The sequence below is a fragment of the Spinacia oleracea genome, chromosome 1 (genome assembly GCF_020520425.1).
Source record: "Spinacia oleracea cultivar Varoflay chromosome 1, BTI_SOV_V1, whole genome shotgun sequence".
In the NCBI taxonomy this organism is placed as follows: Eukaryota; Viridiplantae; Streptophyta; class Magnoliopsida; order Caryophyllales; family Amaranthaceae; genus Spinacia; species Spinacia oleracea.
In genome coordinates, this window is record NC_079487.1 from 119,198,192 (window position 1) to 119,218,253 (window position 20,062).

A 20,062-nucleotide genomic window follows, 5' to 3' on the forward strand; every position below is an offset into this window, starting at 1 on the left:
AACTAAATCACCTAGGGGCTGATTTTAAACTTAAAACATGTTTCATAAGTTTAGTTTGAACTTGCTAAGTCACATTCAAAGGTATTTACTCACATCTAAGGCCTATTTGGTCGTTATAGGTCATATATTGCCTATAATGTCATTTTCTCGCCCAACTTTGAACTAAGGAACCAAACTTGTCATTTCAAACCATTTACATGTTTTATGTGGCATATTAAAGGTTTCTAAAACTGATTCTAAGCAATTTAAGCACATTTAAGTCATATTTGGTCGATATAGGTCATATATAGGCTAAATAAGGCATTTTCGGTCCCATTTTTCAACTAAATCACCTAGGGGCAGATTTTAAACTTAAAACGTGTTTCATAAGTTTAGTTTGAACTTGCTAAGTCACATCCAAATGTATTTACTCACATCTAACGCTTATTCGGTCCCATTTTTCAACATGTTTCATAAGCTTTGTTTTAATTTGCTAAGTCACATTCAAAAGTATTTAGTCATATTTTAGAAATAAGAATAATAGTAAGTTACCTTGATTTGCTTTGCTTTGCTACTACAAGGGACTTTCCCTTTACCCGGTACTTCCTTGGTGTGTGTCCTCAAATATAAGTCACCGGCTGTAGGCATCACACCTCCACTTTCCTTTGCCTAATCATACAAGTAATTTGTGTAAATAATCAAATTACTAACAACGTTAAATGAAATTAAGTTACATTATTAAACTTACCATTTTCTTTGCAGCCTCAGTTGTGGAAATGGAACCTTGGAAATGTGATGGTTCAACTTTGTTGGATAATGAACCCCCTCTTCTATTTTTCTTAGCCTGCTCAGATATTTTCTTGAATTCATCATCATCCACGTACTTCATCATTTCTGCATGCACTTCCTCAGGCATCCAATCTGGTTTCTTTCCATTACTCTTTCTTGTTATTTGGTAGTGGATGTACTTAATTCGTTTATATGCATTTGCATGGTAATCATGCACAGCAAGGTGATCAACTCAGGCAACCATTTATACATCCAACTACGCTCTCTTCTTTTCATGATACCAAATTCTACACATCTCACAAAAAACATGTTACTAACCAATCTCTACACATCTCACACTAATCATGTTACTAAACATACTATATAGTCTAACTACCGCTCGAAGTTTTCTAAATAAACAATCAAATAATTGATTTTATTAATTATATAAAAATCAATACTTATTAATGATATAAAGTTAAATAATTTATTAATGATATAAAGATCAATAATTTATTCAAACGCACTTATAAATTATATAAAGTTCAATAATTTACTTATAATTAGCCACCCGGCCACTAAAGTTGGTCTTAGCGTCTGGGAGATTCTCTATCATGTAAACCAACTCTTGATTAGTTTGGCATTATTCCCTGAAATATGTAAAATGCCCTTATTTTTTATGTAATTAAGCCTTTTTAAATATCAAGCATACATCACGTGCATTTAGATCTAGTCTAAAATGATACAACTAGTTAGTAACTATGATCTTGCTCCAACTTTTTTAGGAATTGTGAATAATTAATGATATTTTGAATTACTTTTTTAAAATCGTACGTAGTTACTCTATTTTTTTTAAGGTAAAAATTAGTTCATTGATAAAAACGTAGTTACTTATAATTACTTAAAATGTATCATTCTTATCCCTAAATCAACCTTATAGTCGATCAAAAGTCATAAACTTTTGACATTAAAATATGCTTATATTTCATTAGGATAACTCCCCTACCCCTTTAGAACTTTCCATACACTAAAAGGTTGAGAACGAATCACAAATATCTTCTTGAAATCTAACACAAAAATCATGCATACTCCCGAATTCACGTGGCTTCATATCATTTTTCACGCCTAATCTAAAATCTATTAGGACTATTTTCATCAATTGGCCTATTATTCTTTACTAACTTTCTCTTAGATTCTTATTACTGCGTAGAATATATACTACAAGTCAGTCATTACAGCTAACATCAACTGAAAAAACATCAAATCATTATATAAGGGGCCAAATTAAACGTTTCTCGATCATCCTTAACGGCTACTTTGACTATTGCTCATCATTTTCAAGAATGCCAGACAATTAAGAGCACATGAAATGAACACCATCAAGAACTAAAGCAACCTCTTTCACAAAATTCCAGAAATTCAACCTAAAACAAGTACACACCACACAATCTAAAAAGAAAATAAATTCATAAAAAAAATAACATATTTAATTTCAGAGAGAAAAAAAAAGCAGAAATACAACTCACCAGATTTAGTTTGTGCGGTAGTGCGGTTGTGCGGTTGTGCGGTAGTGCGGTTGCTCAGATTTTACGGTAGTGCGGTTGTGCTGGGAAGGAGCGTCGGCGGGTGGCGGTAGTGCGGTAGTGCGGGCTGTGGCGGGTTTTTGGAAGTGCGGTAGTGCGGGCTGGGAAGGTGCGTCGCCGGCAGGTGGGAGGGGCGTCGCCGGTAGTGGTAGGTTCGTCGCCGGCAGCCCAAATCGCCCAGCAGGTTCGTACTACGATTCTGAGAAATTTCTTAAACCACCAATGTTGAGTCTTTCTTTAAGGGTTACTAGTATAGTACCCGTGTGATGCACGGTTTGTAATCTAAATATAAATTTATATGAAATTTAAACTATAGTGGTAGATAATAATCATCATAATAGAGGTCATAGATATTCTGCTAATTAAAATTAGGAAAATTTGGTAATATTAATCCAACCTTTGACCGATTTTCTTTTATTAAGTCCACCTACGACATATTTTTTAATAATCCCACCTTTATTACCCAACAACTTTTATTGGGCCCAACAGGTCATAAAACTGTTGTAAGCGGCATTATTTCTCTACATGGCAGTACTCTCTCTCGATATATTCAGTCATCATCATCAATTCATCACCATCTCGTTGACTTTTTCACCGATTACCGGCCACTTAAGCCCAATAAAAGTCGTCGGGTAGTAAAGGTGGGATTATTAAAAAATATGTCGTAGGTGGGATTAATAAAAGAAAATCGGCCAAAAGTTGGATTAATATTACCAAATTTTCCAATTATTGAAAGGTTTGTTTTAAATTGTCAAGTTGCAAATTAATGATGGATAAATTTTGTGTTAACCTATCTGTCGTCTTATTTATTGAAAAAATAAAACAAAAAAGGGTACATGGACAAACTTATATTCATCATCTCATCACCTCTATCAAAATTAAATTTATTTTTATCCACCATTCCCTTCGATAGTTACCTTAATACTCGTCCCATCTGCCTCATTATCCGACCACTTAACACATAACCCCACCATTTACTTTATTTATCTAGAGATGACGTTGAGACGGGGCGCGACCTTTACTTCGTACCCGTCTAAAAAATTTCATCCCCATACCCGCCACCACCAGTGATAGGAACGATAACCACCCCTCCCCATCCTCGTCTCGAGGGGGTAAAAAACAAAATCCCTCTCTGCTCTACCACCCACCCGTGTATCCCCATCCACCTCAAACCCTCCCCTAGACTCACCTATTTTTTTTCGGTAAGAGTGTTTTGAATTTTAAATCTTTTTTCTAGAGAATTCGACAATTTGGTTATCTGATTAATTAGAGTAATTGAGTAAATAAACAAAACGTTATACTACATAATGTGTAGGATAGTATCATATCCCTCCCAATTTAATCGTCACATTAAGTTTTCACGGAGTTTTATATGATAAGTAGCTTTTGGCTTATCTAATATGGAGTATATTTAAGCACAAAAGTAGTTGAAGTGAATGAGAGAATAAGTGAGACCTTAAATTTTGATAGTGAGAAGAGAGATGTAATATATTAGTGAGTTCATGCCATAAAAGAAGTATGAAAATTAAATTGACTGTCGAAAAAAGAAAGTGTGACGATTAAATTGGAATAAAAGGAGTGTAAAAAAATGTTGATATATTTATTTATAATGAATTAGATGAAGGAAAATCAAGGAAGGCAGGTCCAATCTAAAATCTATTACCGCTTCATCACCCGCGTTGGATCATACATTTTTTAACCACATCACCCACCAAACTTTCCTCCATCCCTGCTCGGCCATGAGATGAATCCGCGGGAGGGTCTCCAAAAGAACCCGCCCCGTAAACAATCTACATCCCTATATTCGGTACATAATTTACTTTATTTTTCAACTAACTTTTGAATATATTGACATAAGGTTATTACGGGGTATTAAAATTGATTGTGTTGATAAAATTATTTAAAAAGTGACATACATGGTTAGGATTTAGTGAGTGTATTCAAATCCAATAAATTCAAACTCACTCCATCTCCAAGGTGGGTAGATGATATCCTCAAACCCGCTCATCAACACAAAATCTCTATTTATTAGTCAATATTAGTCAATCATCTATGTCTATCTTCGTCGTCGGCCCAACCTAAAACCAAACTCGCCCGATCATAAAGTGTGATGCATGCATAAAATATTGCAATCCTTTACATAACATATTCAAAATATTTATGTAGTGCAAACTTATTAATAATGTAATAATTTTATTATAATACTACCATCATTTTTTGTCAGCCTCACAATTTTGACTAATTGTTTTGGTTTGAGAGGAATCTCAACATTAATTTTGATCTATTTTTTTTTAGAAAATTTTATCATAAGTTGTTTTTCTTGATCATTTCCTTAATTTCTTATTTTCTAAATTTTCATTTAAACTTATTTACTTTGCTAAATTTAAGTCTATTCCTTAAATAAATAATTACTTCTTAACAATATGATTTTGTTTGAAATTGAAATTTTATTGAATAAAATTTATAAACAACTATTTTCTTAATTAGTTTCATTCACATTCAATTACAATTAATAGTCAATTCAAAATTTGCTTGAGTCCATACATGTTAGGTTCTTGCATTTTTGGTTTTGTGACAAAATGCATGTCCTTTTAAATTTATTGTTGGTTCTAAATTGCAGAATTTGAGGGATAAACTAAGTACTTTATCCCTTAATATTTACACTGCAATTTTGACTCTTAGATAATTAGTTTTACCATGTTTTTGAATTAAAGAAAATGTAATACGTATTAGTTTTATCAACTTTTGTCAACAAATTAATAAGTGAAAATTGAGATGAAATAAAAGAATTTTGAATTAAATTAAATACATAAAAAAAATTAGTAGAATTTGAAAGGAATAAAAAATTGAAAATTATTCTTATGCCCTTATTTTCATGAATTTGTGTTGATTTTTGACTGTACATTGCTTTTTTAGCTAAGATTTTAATGGTATATTCTATGCTTTAATGTATGGTATACAAAATGACAAAATCAATCAAAGAATTTAATTTCAACATTTGATATTACTCTAATTTTTTTATGGGGGGTTTTTGTAAGTATTATTGATTATTTTCCTCTTTATATTGTCGGCATGCTTATTTGTTTTCCCTATATTCGGTACATAATTTACTTTATTTTTCAACTAACTTTTGAATATATTGACATAAGTTTATTACGGGGTATTAAAATTGATTGTGTTGATAAAATTATTTAAAAAGTGACATACATGGTTAGGATTTAGTGAGTGTATTCAAATCCAATAAATTCAAACTCACTCCATCTCCAAGGTGGGTAGATGATATCCTCAAACCCGCTCATCAACACAAAATCTCTATTTATTAGTCAATATTAGTCAATCATCTATGTCTATCTTCGTCGTCGGCCCAACCTAAAACCAAACTCGCCCGATCATAAAGTGTGATGCATGCATAAAATATTGCAATACTTTACATAACATATTCAAAATATTTATGTAGTGCAAACTTATTAATAATGTAATAATTTTATTATAATACTACCATCATTTTTTGTCAGCCTCACAATTTTGACTAATTGTTTTGGTTTGAGAGGAATCTCAACATTAATTTTGATCTATTTTTTTTTAGAAAATTTTATCATAAGTTGTTTTTCTTGATCATTTCCTTAATTTCTTATTTTCTAAATTTTCATTTAAACTTATTTACTTTGCTAAATTTAAGTCTATTCCTTAAATAAATAATTACTTCTTAACAATATGATTTTGTTTGAAATTGAAATTTTATTGAATAAAATTTATAAACAACTATTTTCTTAATTAGTTTCATTCACATTCAATTACAATTAATAGTCAATTCAAAATTTGCTTGAGTCCATACATGTTAGGTTCTTGCATTTTTGGTTTTGTGACAGAATGCATGTCCTTTTAAATTTATTGTTGGTTCTAAATTGCAAAATTTGAGGGATAAACTAAGTACTTTATCCCTTAATATTTACACTGCAATTTTGACTCTTAGATAATTAGTTTTACCATGTTTTTGAATTAAAGAAAATGTAATACGTATTAGTTTTATCAACTTTTGTCAACAAATTAATAGGTGAAAATTGAGATGAAATAAAAGAAGTTTGAATAAAATTAAATACATAAAAAAAATTAGTAGAATTTGAAAGGAATAAAAAATTGAAAATTATTCTTATGCCCTTATTTTCATGAATTTGTGTTGATTTTTGACTATACATTGCTTTTTTAGCTAAGATTTTAATGGTATATTCTATGCTTTAATGTATGGTATACAAAATGACAAAATCAATCAAAGAATTTAATTTCAACATTTGATATTACTCTAATTTTTTTATGGGGGTTTTTTGTAAGTATTATTGATTATTTTCCTCTTTATATTGTCGGCATGCTTATTTGTTTTCTTAATTTAAATCATTTTCTTATTTATAATAGAGGTAACGTAGTTTAATTAGTAACCAAATGGGTGCATTTTAATCTTTTTACATGGACACCAAATCATCTCATATTCCCTTATAGAATAGAGGTCAAAATTTGGTGATATTGGTAAATGGTGTAGATACAAAGCTAAGTAGTATTTGGTAATTCAAATATCTTTAGATAGTCATATGGGAAAGCTAAGCAAATTTTAGAAAATAGTCGTGCGAATACTTTAAGATGATCATGATTATTCACGGCAATATATGAATTATCATTTTAGGAAATGTTTTACTTTTAAATAATTTGATATTAATTACACACTTAGCTTATGTAAAAAAATATCTTAGTTACACATACTATTGCAATGTATGTCATGATTGCAAATTTACGCATATAAATGCCCTAAATATGCATGTTTAGATGGTTAATAGTAGATGATTAACATTGATCATAATTCACCATATACGAATACTACACCAAAAATCTACTGTGTATATATAACTATGCCATAATTCGATTACTGCACACGTATCACTTATATTAATTATATTGGAGACCATTGTTTTATCTTATTATGTATGATAAACGACATTAATAAAAAAAATTGTTCGCCAATATTGTAATTTCCAATTTCACAGCTTAAGTAACCAAGTAACATATTAGAATTTTATTCTTTGCAAGTTAATTTCCATAAGTTATTACGTGGTATATAATAGCGTAGATAATCGAAACATTCGTGCAATAATTACTTAAGCTTCTGATTACGTGCATAAATATATGTCCATATATTTTACATAGCTAAGTGAAAATAATATAATGACATTAATATTTTTTAACTAAATAACAATATAGTCAGTTTTTTAGGTTTAGGAAAGATTATTTAGCATAATATATGAATCTTTAAGAACGGAATATTCAAAAAATCTTTAAGTTTTATAATGGCAATCAATAATATCCTCTCTGATTCTTCCTCAATAAGACAAAATAAATTTAGATTAATAATTATTTTTTAAAATTAAAAAAGATGTCAATCAATGAGTGACATTTGTCATCACCACATTGATTTCCTCTCTTTTAGTATATTATATACATAACTTATAAGAGGTTTCAAAGGAACATGCAAGTTTCTTGAGGATTCATATAAATGGTTGTAATAAAAATAAATAAATAAATCGGATTTCAATTCTATAGGTCAGACGCTAGATTTCAATTCTATAATTCAGTTTTTGTTATACATAATGTAAATTTTATTTAAGATATTTGTTCAGAAATGATCTTTATAGTCAAAAAATCGTGATAAAAAACTTTTTTTAAAAAAAGTTATGATATAGGACCATTTTTTTTTTTATGAATATATTGGGACCAACACTCATTTCCGATGGTCAACTCAATTTCTCCGGCGTTGACCCGCGCTTGCGTGTCACGTGACTAATAATATATCTATCTATTATTACTATATACTAAAAGACACAACATGAATGATACGTGTCACGTCCTGGTGAGTCCTTAGTATTTTTTTCTTTAAAAAAAAAAAAATTAAAAATCTTTTAAAATATCCGATGTCTTGATTTTTTTCTTATTCTTTCCTTCTTTTTAATATAATAGAAGTATATATGAAAAAATAAATTATGATTTCATGTATTACGACAAGGATAAAAAAATATATGTTGTTACTGATTTGAAAAACATACGAAGTATATGTTATGAATGGAAAAAATACAAATATGTATTGTTACTGTTTCTATAATATACGTAGTAAGCTATTACAGAAACTCCATAAAAAGCAAAATGGCAAAATATTTTTTTGATTTTCATATAAAATTTTCAAAAAAATGCATTATACTCTTAGCCTATAATAGTTAATAAATACATAAAAAAATTATACTGAAATGTGTTATTATACGACCATACTTAAACAAAAAATAATTTTTTATTTTTTATTTTATGTAAAACAAGTGTTAAAAAATGGGTCCAACAAAATTACTTATAAACCTGAAAGTATGTTATATACTCAATCTAGAAAATAGGGTATTGTAAATGATATGGTCATCCATCATTTTGTTTTTTTTTTTTTTTTTCAATTTTTCTTTATTGTTTCTATGATTTACAACTTCTAATGCCTCTTCCACTACATTTTCCTTATTCAACATCAAATTATGATTAGTCTAATATAGTCATTAGTTTCTTCCATTCCACCCCTTTAACATCCAATATTTATTCAACATATAATTTTTATATTTTTCCAACCTTCAAATTACACCTCTATTTAATTCATATATTACCAAAAGTCAGAAGTACTCACTAACTAAAACTTCAAAAGACATCTGAACAACCACTATAAATCGCCTGTTCTATGAACGGGCTTAGGGATGTCAATGGGGCGGGGCGGATGCGGATGTAGGTCCCTCCATCCCCATCCCCACCTAAAATTTTCATCCCCATCCCCGCCCCATCACCCATGGCGGGAACAAAATTCATCCCCATTTTCGCCCCAACGGGTGTAAGCTAAAATCCATCCCCGCCCCACCACCCAACTGGGTATCCATCCCCGTCTTATCCCCGCTTCATATCCGCGCTAATACCCGCCTAATTTTTCTTATTTAGCAAACATTTGCCATATATACGAAGTAATCAAAGTTAACTATAGAAAAAAAACCTTATGATTAAAGTAACCTATATAATCGAAAAATACTCGTCATAACAAAAAATCCAAAAAAAGAAAAAAACAATCTCAGCTAAATTTATATTATCACCTAAAGATGCAAATAAATCGAAACTCACCCCAACATCCATGGCGGGCATGAAGCGGGGCGAGTGGGGATGGGGCGGGGCGAGTGGGGATGAGGAGGGGCGGACGGGGATGGGGCGGGTTCAACACAAAATCCACACCCGCCCCTTCACCCATGGCGGGTACGTTATTTTTACCCATCCCCATCCCATCACCCGCCAAACCTACCTCCATCCCCGCCTACTTAGGACGGATGCGGGGCGGGTCTCCCGCAAAACCCGCCCCACTGATATCCCAATTACGGGCTCAAAAGCTAGTTGAATATGAATAACCTTATGACCGAATAAGAACCAAGTGGAAATTCCTTTCTTCAACTCACTTCAATTATCAAAAGTGTAAAATTTCCCTTTTATTTCTTTCTTTTGCTACTCACATGAATCAGTGGAGTGGTTGTTAAATCTTGAATTGTACTTGAAAATGTCTGCAAGAAAGATGGAACAAAAAGAACAATCGAAGATGCTTCCAGAAGAGATGATAGTTGAGGTTTTCTTGAGGCTTCCTGCTAAATCCGTTGGCCGATTTCGTTGCGTCTCAAATCGGTGGAATTATCTTCTAACCCAACCCCAATTCGTCAAAACCCATCTCAATCTAACCAAACAACACCCATCAATAGAAGAACCAATCATCCTTTATACCCCTGATTCTGGCGCTCTCTATTCTACCCATTTGAACAATGCCCACCACCTGTTCGACGAAATGACTTGTTTTGCTACAAAACTCAATTTTGATGATCGTCGCTTTTATTTAACACATTATCTAGATGGTTCTTGTGATGGTTTGGTCTTGATGAGGAATGATGATCTAAATAAATTGTTGCTCATTAATCCAACAACAAGGGAGATTAAGGAATTGCCGAGCTTGGGTTATGCTCGAGATCCTAAAACTTCTAGCACTACTTATGGACTTGGATATGATTCAGTTAGTGATGATTATAAGGTTGTTATGATTTCTATGTGTGTTGATGTTTATTCTGTTAGAAATGGTACTTGGAAGAGAGTTGAAAATTCCCCATATGATCATATGATCGGTGATTGTGAACCAGGAGTTTTCATTGATGGGAATATCCATTGGATAGCTAGTAAGGCTTCGGATGACTCATTTGTTATTGCAACATTTGATTTAGGGAAAGAGAAGTTTCGCGAACTGCCATTTCCGAGTTTGGTGGACAGTGAGATAAAGTGTACCTGTAATTATTTTGATGATGATGAGGAGGAAATTGAACACTTAGCGTTTAGTAGACTGGTGACGCTTGAAGGGTGTCTTTGCGGGTTTCCTGATATCTTTGATAGATGTCAATCACCTGTTGCTTGGATGATGAAGAAATATGGTTTCCAGGAATCTTGGACTAAAATGTTTCTCATTCGTGTCTCTGATTCAATGTATAGGCCAATATGTTTGTTTGGGAAGAAACAAGTTGTGCTGGTGATGCGTGAGGAAACTACTAATGAGAAATTGACAATCTACAATTCAGAAGATGAAACTGTAAAGGATATTGTAGTTGATGGAATTCCAGGTAAATTTGTGGTTGGAGGGAGCTTCATTGAGACCCTTGTCTCGCCTCATTGCAATAACGGAGTTGTGTGACAAGTTAGGCTTCAGTTACTAACTTACTGCTAAGGGGGAAAATATCAGCTAAGTAATATGTTGCATACTTGTTGCTTATTTTTGCTAAGTTTCAGAAACTTGTAGTAATGTTTTGGAATTTCCTTGCATGTTTTTTTGTTTGGTTTAATGTAGAACCTTGCCATGAGATTGTGATACTACTCAAGTGCTGATGAACTTGCTTTAGTATTCTTCTTCATACTAATGTAGTCATGCTAGTAATTTAGTTTGGTTCTCAGTAAGAATGTTATGGTATAAGAATAAGATTCATAACTCAAATTTAGCCCTGTACTTTGAATGCTTCTGGCAATTTTCAACCTCCTGTGCTGCACGCCACATAGCTGTGTTTGCGGATTACCAGAGAAATTACTTCAAAGTATATACGGTTTTGATGGTTTAGGTTTTTTTGTTTTTCAGACTGACTGTCACTGACTGAGATTCAGATACAGTTAAGTCTCAGTACTGGCAAACAGGAATCCGATTAGGTGCAGCATGGTTGTTGGTTAATATAGTTTTTCAGTTATTGCCTTTTAGTTGAGGCCGTTGAAGGCTGACATTATAGGAAAGATTCTAATCCAGGAGACTGTCAATTTGGCGCACAGATTTATCTTCAGCTGTAGATAACAAAAAGTGTATGTTAGCAGATTCAGATAGATCGAGTAATTTAGATGATATTTCTCATACCATTAAAAGCTAAGCTACCATTTTAACTGTCAGCTGATTGCCTCTGAAAATATTTAACTAGTCGAGGGAAAGAAGTGAGAAATTATTGCAGAGCGTAAACTTTCTGGTACATGTCACCATGTAAGCTAAAACAGATCGTGCATTACATAAAGCAAGAGTTCAGCTGTTCAGTTATGAAATAAGAGGTAATGCTCATTGAGATAGCACAACCTGTACGGGATACTCCCGTGGCCCAAATGAAATACAAGAATGGCTTATTATAAAGTATGTGCCCAAAGTGCAAAAGGGCCAAGGCCCAAATCAAATAACCTAATATCACTCAAACCCCTATAAATACTGTTTTATGGGGGAAGGTAAAGGGATTCCTACACACTCTCTCCTATCTCACTGCTTTATCTCACAATATGATACTAATGTTGGGCGTCGGAGGCCCTAATCCGGGTTCGGGTTCACCTTGCAGGCACTCATCTCCACGCTCAAGATATGAAGATCCGACCACACCACCCAATTCCGATACCGGAACACAACCGATGATTACTCTCACGATAATGATGGAAGATACGAGTAGTTGCAACAAGGACGCTCAAGTCATATTGCGCGACTCCAATTGATTGCAACCTGAAATAAACGAAAGAGACTAAGCAATTTGTTACAGCAAAAGAGAACATGTCTCAACAAATTCATGTTGTGTGGCATCCTCCTATTGAGTATTGCCTGGTACTAGAGGTGGCAATTAGGCTGGGTTCAGCTCAACCCAACCCAACCCGACTAGTGGGTCAAACCGGTCTGGCCTGCTCAAAAACCGGCAAGACACAACACAATGCACAAATGATCAAACATATTAACCCACTAGCTCAACCCGGTGATCAACCTAGTTAGTACGCGACTACGCGGTAAGAGAGAAACAATCAAACAAGTACGCTTGCCTAAATCTATCTTAATTGGACCATCTAAATTCCAAACCACCCGTTTTCCTCTCCGGATTTGGCCCGAATTCAAAATAAACCAGAAAGTAAATTTTCTTCCTCAAGAACCCAGAAAAAACTTCTCACCTCATGAATTTCTCACCTCTATTCTAGTTATTCACTATTACTAGTTACTACTGTATATGCACCCCTTTAACTCATGCCAATTTGTATTTGAAATCAATGTTTGTGTATTAGGAGCCAATAAAACAATATGTTTGGAAATGGCTTTGGCATTTTTCTATAAGCTAGGTTATATATTAAGTAATAACTGCAACCTTTTTAATTGTTTACTGTATGCCTATTCTTTAGTATCGTGCTGTTCAAGGTAATCCTTAAGTACTACGATCTACTTTGTGTTTCTTTGACTTGTATGCTTAAAAGTGAAAATACAGTATGTGAGTTGATTCAGCTCTGTTTTTCGTGGCACTTTGCGTTTGTATATTTTTTTGGGGCGTGTCCTGCCCTGATGATCCCCTTTGTTGCTTGAAATTGGAATGTTACTTAAAAATTATTACTAGGAGTCTAGGGTACTTGTTTTAAACTCTCACTGAAGCACATTCGCGATATTCTCTTTGCATACATGGTCGACTCGATCGATTATTTTGAGATTGTTCCATGAGAAGTAATGCAATTTTGTATTCCATCAGATGAAGATGGTCCTGCCTTGTTGTAGTGAACTGGTGATGACATATTGACATTTGTATAGAAGCCTAATGATACATCAGCTTGCAGTTCAAATTTTGATTCAATTTGATGGATAGGCGTACTACTTATGTCCTATCTCAAAAATCTAAGAGAAGCTGCTACTTCATTTTAGTATCAATTGTAAGTAGTTCTGCTTCAGCTCAAGTTTTACCTTTTCACTGTATTTCAGTTGTACTGACTAACAACTTGCAACTTACAAGTAAAAAGAGTTTCAATACCAGGGCTCTTTGCTTCTGTCGCAGCTGCTGCTTCTGTTTCAGTTTCAGTTTCAGTTGCAGGTTGTGCTTCCTTTACTGATGTTTTGTTGTTTCTTTGTTTGGAATTTCGGATGCTGTTTTGTTGTTTGTACTATGCCTTTTGGTAATCCGTATCTCAATTTTCGGGGTGCTAAACTGCACATTTTTCTTCAAAGAACTTGTATATCGGAGTAAATTTCCTCATTTTCTATCTAATCTTCTGTTTTAATGAGAAAAGTTAACCACAATTTAAGACTTCTGTATTTCACTTTTTCTTCAGCTTTGTGTTTTGATTTTCAATATAGTGTTGTGAATCTTCACTGAATGGTAACAGGGGCGTAGCTGGGCCACGGGCCCGTGGCCCTGTCACAATTCAGGAGTTTCTATATACCTATATTACTAGTAAGAATAGACATTGAAATAAGGTCATGAGTCTCCTTCTAAAGCGGCTCAACTCCCAGTGCACACACACTTTCAGATTTTGTTCTTTTCTTCTTTGTTTCAAAGATCATTTCCTTCGTAATATCTTTCACAAAGAATACTTACAAAAATTATCTATCTTAAATTCATTTTTTATTATCTTTAGTTATATTATTTTCGATTTACCATTTCTACTTTTTCCATAGTTGTGATAATTTGATTATGTTCACAAAATAGTTAATACTACAAAAAATAAAAAATAAATGAAATTGTCTGGTCCCTGTCAAAATGGGTTCCTGGCGTCGTCCCTAAATGGTAAAAGTTTTTGTTTGTTCATTAGTGTACAGTCAGAAAATATTGAGTTGTGCTGAAATTCAGAGCATGCTTGGAATGGGGGTAATATATTAAGAAAAGGGTAATAAAAATCAAAGTAAAAAAAGGTGATGACAGGATAACTTGGTAACTGATTAAGTCATTGTCCTAGATATTAGGACTGATCGGCGGCAGAGAACTTAATGATCATCCAGTAAAATGACGATATTGTAAGTTTGTAACATTTTCTACCAATCTGACAGAATAGTGATCCAATATATGAATATGGTATGCATTAAGTCTAAATATGATCACTTGCGTTTAAATACACTCCCTTGTTTGTATTTTTCCACTCAAATTTTGTTTTATTGCACATAATAAGTTTCAAAGTTTAATTAAACATTTTGCAAGTAGATTGACTGACGTTGGTGTATAATGTTTTTTTGGTGCAAATGAGTCACAAGGGCGGGGATGAGAATCGATACTAGGATCACCTAGAATCGGGATGGAAGCTCTAACCAACTGAGCTATCCATCACTCTCACGTTGGTGTATAATGAGGTAGCTAAGAAGCTGTGCTCGAATCCAACAACATTTTTCCCTTTCTACTTGCTTTCCTCTTCCATTTTCCCTCTCTGGTGAAGGGCAGCGAAGTTATTAAACTATGTATAGTGAGACTTTGGTATAATGGAGTCGTTCCGAGTTAATCTCATTGATCGGAAATTTCAAATCAAATGACATTTTCGTAAATAATGGATGATTTTATTACGAAAATGTCATTAAATATGGGTTAAAGTACAGTGACATGTCATCAAATGTGGGCCACATGTGCGGTCATTATTGTATTTTCATAAATCATAATACATCAACAACTATATAATATACAATCAACAGCTCACAATGTACAGTAAGCTTCTAGTAATAAACAATCTACAACTATAAATATACAGTCAATCACTTACCAATACAAAATATTGCATTTTAGTAATTCATTAGCAATCATAAATTATACAGTCAACGAAAAACTGGTATACAATCAACACCGAGTAATATGCAGTCAATAACTACAAATATACAGTCAACAATTAACGTTATACCACCTATAGTTTTCAAGCAAAATATTTACGAAAATGTCTTAAAATATATTATGGTGGATTAACTCGGAATTTCCAATCAATGAGATTAACTGGAATTTCTCTATTTAATGTTTTTCTTGAAATATATTATGGTGGAAGATACTGCAGCTGTTTACAGTTTGAATCTTTTTATTTTTTTCTTGTTTTTTAAGATCATGGTGGTTGCTTTGACTTTGGTCAGGCCCCAATTCAGCCCGTTTGTATGTAAAGCCATTTGAAGATCATATAGACCCAAACAAAGCCCAGCCCGGCCTAACTCGTTTAATTTTGGCATCGTCCCGGTCTGACAAAAAATATGCTAAACCCAACCCAACCCGTTTACTTCCGGCCCTTTGAACAAGTCTAGTAAAAAACAATTAAGTACAACACTATGTTATCATGAGTATTTTCCATTGGGTTTGAGAATTGGTTTATCCCACACTCACAAAAAGGCAAAGAGAAGTGAGGTTGAGACTTGTAATATGGGGTATGGCCATAATCCTTAGAAGGGGTCTATAAAAGATGAGTGTGAAAAAAAGGGTGATTATGAGTCAGCTAAGGATGAAGATGTAAAATCAAAATTTTTAGATATGGAGGATGGGGAGTTGCAGGATTGTGGAAGAAGACAATCAAATGAGTGAGGATATGAAAAGAGATAGAAATGAGATGATGGAATATTGTGAGAGTGTCAACAAATTTGAAGGATCACATATGATAGAGCCCAAATATCGGTTTGTTAACCGAAGAAGGTCGGGCTCCTATATTACTATTTCACAAAAGGATTATGTTCAGCTAAAGCAAGGGAAGTTGGTGCAATACTACAACTCCAAGTCCCAATCTCCTATGACTGTTAGAGTTATTGCTAGTTCAAGGAGGAAACATGAGAGGCCAAATGAAAATCGGGAACAAAATTTGTCAACTTCTACCCTGTCAACCATGGGGGATACATGTCAATATGCAATGTCCGAGGATCAAAACAAGGATGATAAGTTGGAGAGGGAGATGGAGATTGGGTTGCCTGAACCCAAGGAGAGTGAAGACCAGAGTGACTCTTCAACCATTGTCTTTGGCATGTTTAAAGACAACCATAGTCAAGTTGGGTGTATAGCTAGGTCGTCTTTCAGCAACAAGCATGATCGCATGGTTTCTTCTCCTACAGGAGGAAGAAAAGTCATAGCTCAGATTCATGGAAAGGGAACTAGAAGAGTGAAATTGAAAAAACTAGAAAAATACTCATATCATTCTCGTGGTGACGGTGATTGCAGGTTCAAAGTGGGAATGAAGAGAAAACTTGATGGCCCTCCAGCTAATTTGGTTCATCGTCCATTGAAGAAGCCCCTTACATTGTTGCATTATTGCATACCGGTAGTAGTATGTGTGGTAGTTCTGTGTCATGTTTAGCTACCTCTGTTAGGAGAGTTGAGTCTTGTTACTTATGTTATTCTGATAGTGTTAGTTGTATCTCCCATGAATCAGCTGTAGGCTGATAGGAATGGGCGATGTTGTTGTTTTTTATCGTTTTAATGCATGTTTGAAATTACTGCCAAAAAAAACACTATGTTATCAATTAAATTCCATACTCCTACAAACATCGATCCTGAGTTTTCCCTATGAATCAAAGCTAGCATACTCATCAAATATAAATCCATCAAATTACATTTGGCCATTGGATCCGTAGGGAAGTGTAAACAACTAGCAGCAACAAACGCATCTTTCCATTGACAACGTTTTTTTGAAGGATAATGCATGTGAATTGTTAACAAACATCACAGTAAAAACTTTTTATTACCCAAATTTATGAAATAGTGTAAATCACAAATATTTATGAAAATATGTAATTCAACAATTGACGATAAATGAGAAAGATCCATAACTGGTTTAAAATTAGCTATAAATCTATTTGGAAGCACGTGGCCCGGTGCAAATGAATGTTTGTAGAGGGGTGACACGTGGAACAAGAGGGGAAATACTCTAGAGGGAAGACACGTGAATGCAAATAGTTTCGGTTTTTAAATATTAGGTATAAAGTAGGTACTCCAACTGTTAATGGTTTTGGTTTTTAAGTACTCGGAATAAACTAGGTATATTTTTTTTAATCAAATTAATTCATTGATAAAAAGTCGTACGACATATACACAAAGATTTGAACAATAAAAACTTCTTTTTTTTACCATAGCAACGATCGTACTCCAATATACCAAATATTTTGTATACCCTCGTTTATATCGCTGTGATTTACAACCTTCTTTGACGAGGGGGTCTATAGATCTGGTGTAGCCTCGAAAAATATGATTTTCGTCTGATTTGTACGATTGTAGTCTAAAGATTAACCTTCTCTTTGAACCCGCACAAATCTTTACAAAGAAACAACCTGAACTAAACTAAACACACAAAACTTAACTAGAATCAAGCTCACCACAGAGGTATTTACTAAACTGAAAATATTTTATTGAGAATCTAATGCAAAAAAATATATATATAAATATATAAAAAAAGTGAAATTAGGGGAAATAATCAAATTTTCGGTCAAATTTGGCTATATCCACCCTAAAAACCCTAATTTTGTAAATCCTAAGAATACCCTAGTTTTGTAAACCCTAACAATAGAGAAGAAAAGAGGAAGAGAGGGTGACAATCCACTAGGTATAAATGTATGTTAATTCAATTGAAGTTTCACAAAATTAACTCGTTTCAACACCAACAGACACAAACTCGGTCCATTTTTCCGAATCCACACCCCTAGGTAATAGGAAATTAGGAGCCGAATTAAATTTCATACTCCTACAACCATCGATCCTGAGTTTTTCCTATGAATCAAAGCTAGCATACTCATCAAATATAAATCCATCAAATTACATTTGGCCATTGGATCCATAGGAAAGTGTAAACAACTAGCAGCAACAAACCCATTTTTCCATTGACAACGTGTTTTTGAAGGATAATGCATGTGAATTGTTAACAAATATCACAGTAAAAACTTTTTATTACCCAAATTTATGAAATAGTGTAATTATATATAAACATTGATGCCAAAAATGTAAATCACAAATATTTATGAAATTATGTAATTCAATAATTGACGATAAATGAGAAAGATCCATAGCTGGTTTAAAATTAGCTATAAATCTATTCGGGAACACGTGTCCTAGTGCAAATGAATGTTTGTAGAGGGGTGACACGTGGAACAAGAGGGGAAAATACTCTAGAGGGAAGACACGTGAATGTAAATAGTTTCGGTTTTAAATACTAGGTATAACTGTTAATGGTTTCGGTTTTTAAGTACTAGGAATAACTAGGTATATTTTTTTTTAATCAAATTAATTCATTGATAAAAAGTCGTACGACATATACACAAATATTTGAATCTAACAAACGCATAACAGTCAAATCAAATAAAAATTCTTTTTTTACCATAGCAACGATTGAGTATACCAAATATTTTGTATACCCTCGTTTATATTGCTCTGATTTACAGCCTTTTTCGACGAAGGGGTCTATATATTTGTTGTAGCCTCGACAAATATGATTTTTCGTCTGATTTGTCAGATTGTAGTCGAAAGATTAACCTTCTCTTTAAACTCGCACAAATCTTTACAAAGAAACAACCTGAACTAAATTAAACACGCAAAAGTTAACTAGAATCAAGCTCACATAGAGATATTTACTAAACTGAAAATATGTAGCTTTATTGAGAACCTAACACACACACACACCAAAAAAAAAAAAGAACTGAAGAGAAAATAGGGGAAATAACCAAATTTTAGATCAAATTTGGCTATATCCACCCTAAAAAAACCTAATTTTGTAAACCTAATTGAAGTTTCACAAATTAACTCGTTTCAACACCAACAGACCCAAACTCGATCCATTTTTCCGATTCCACACCCCTATAGAATAGGAAATTAGGAACCGAATTAGGTGACTCGTAATTCGCAAATCATACTCCATACCCCAGACGAATTGAAATTCCTTCCTTCAACTCAATTCAATTTGCAAAACTGTAGAACTTCCCTTACTTTCCTATCTTTCTCATTGAATCAATTAAGTGGTCAAATCTTGAATTGTACAAAATATCTGCAAAAAAGATGGAGCAAGAAGAACAATTGCAGATGCTTCCAGAAGAGATGATAGTTGAGGTTTTCTTGAGGCTTCCTGCTAAATCCGTTGGCCGATTTCGTTGCGTCTCACATCGGTGGAATTATCTTCTAACCCAACCTCAATTCATCAAATCCCATCTCAATCTAACCAAACAACACCCAACAACTGCGGAATCACTCATCCTTGTTTCCCATGATCCTATGAACTCATATTCTACCCAGTGGAACAATGCCCACCACATGTTCGACAAAATCACTTGTTTTGCTACAAAACTCACTTTTGACGATCATCGCTTTTATCCAGCAGATTCTCTATATGGTTCTTGGGATGGGTTGATCTTAAAGCGGAATTATAATCGAAAGAAGTTGTTTCTGATCAATCCAACAACACGAAAGTAAAGGAACTGCCGA

At 33.4% G+C, this 20,062-nt stretch overlaps 2 protein-coding genes across 2 annotated transcripts; both read left to right on the plus strand.

The window, feature by feature from the left end:
* Positions 1–9,775: 9,775 nt before the first annotated feature.
* Positions 9,776–11,314, plus strand: LOC110800205 (F-box/kelch-repeat protein At3g06240-like). Its single transcript, XM_022005502.2, has one exon. The coding sequence runs from the start codon at positions 9,931–9,933 to the stop codon at positions 11,095–11,097; it is 1,167 nt and encodes a 388-aa protein (XP_021861194.2). The 5' UTR covers positions 9,776–9,930; the 3' UTR covers positions 11,098–11,314.
* Positions 11,315–19,639: 8,325 nt separating this feature from the next.
* On the plus strand, positions 19,640–20,050 carry LOC110800199 (putative F-box protein At1g31072). The gene has a single exon (XM_022005494.1). The coding sequence runs from the start codon at positions 19,640–19,642 to the stop codon at positions 20,048–20,050; it is 411 nt and encodes a 136-aa protein (XP_021861186.1).
* The last annotated feature ends 12 nt before the right edge of the window (positions 20,051–20,062 follow it).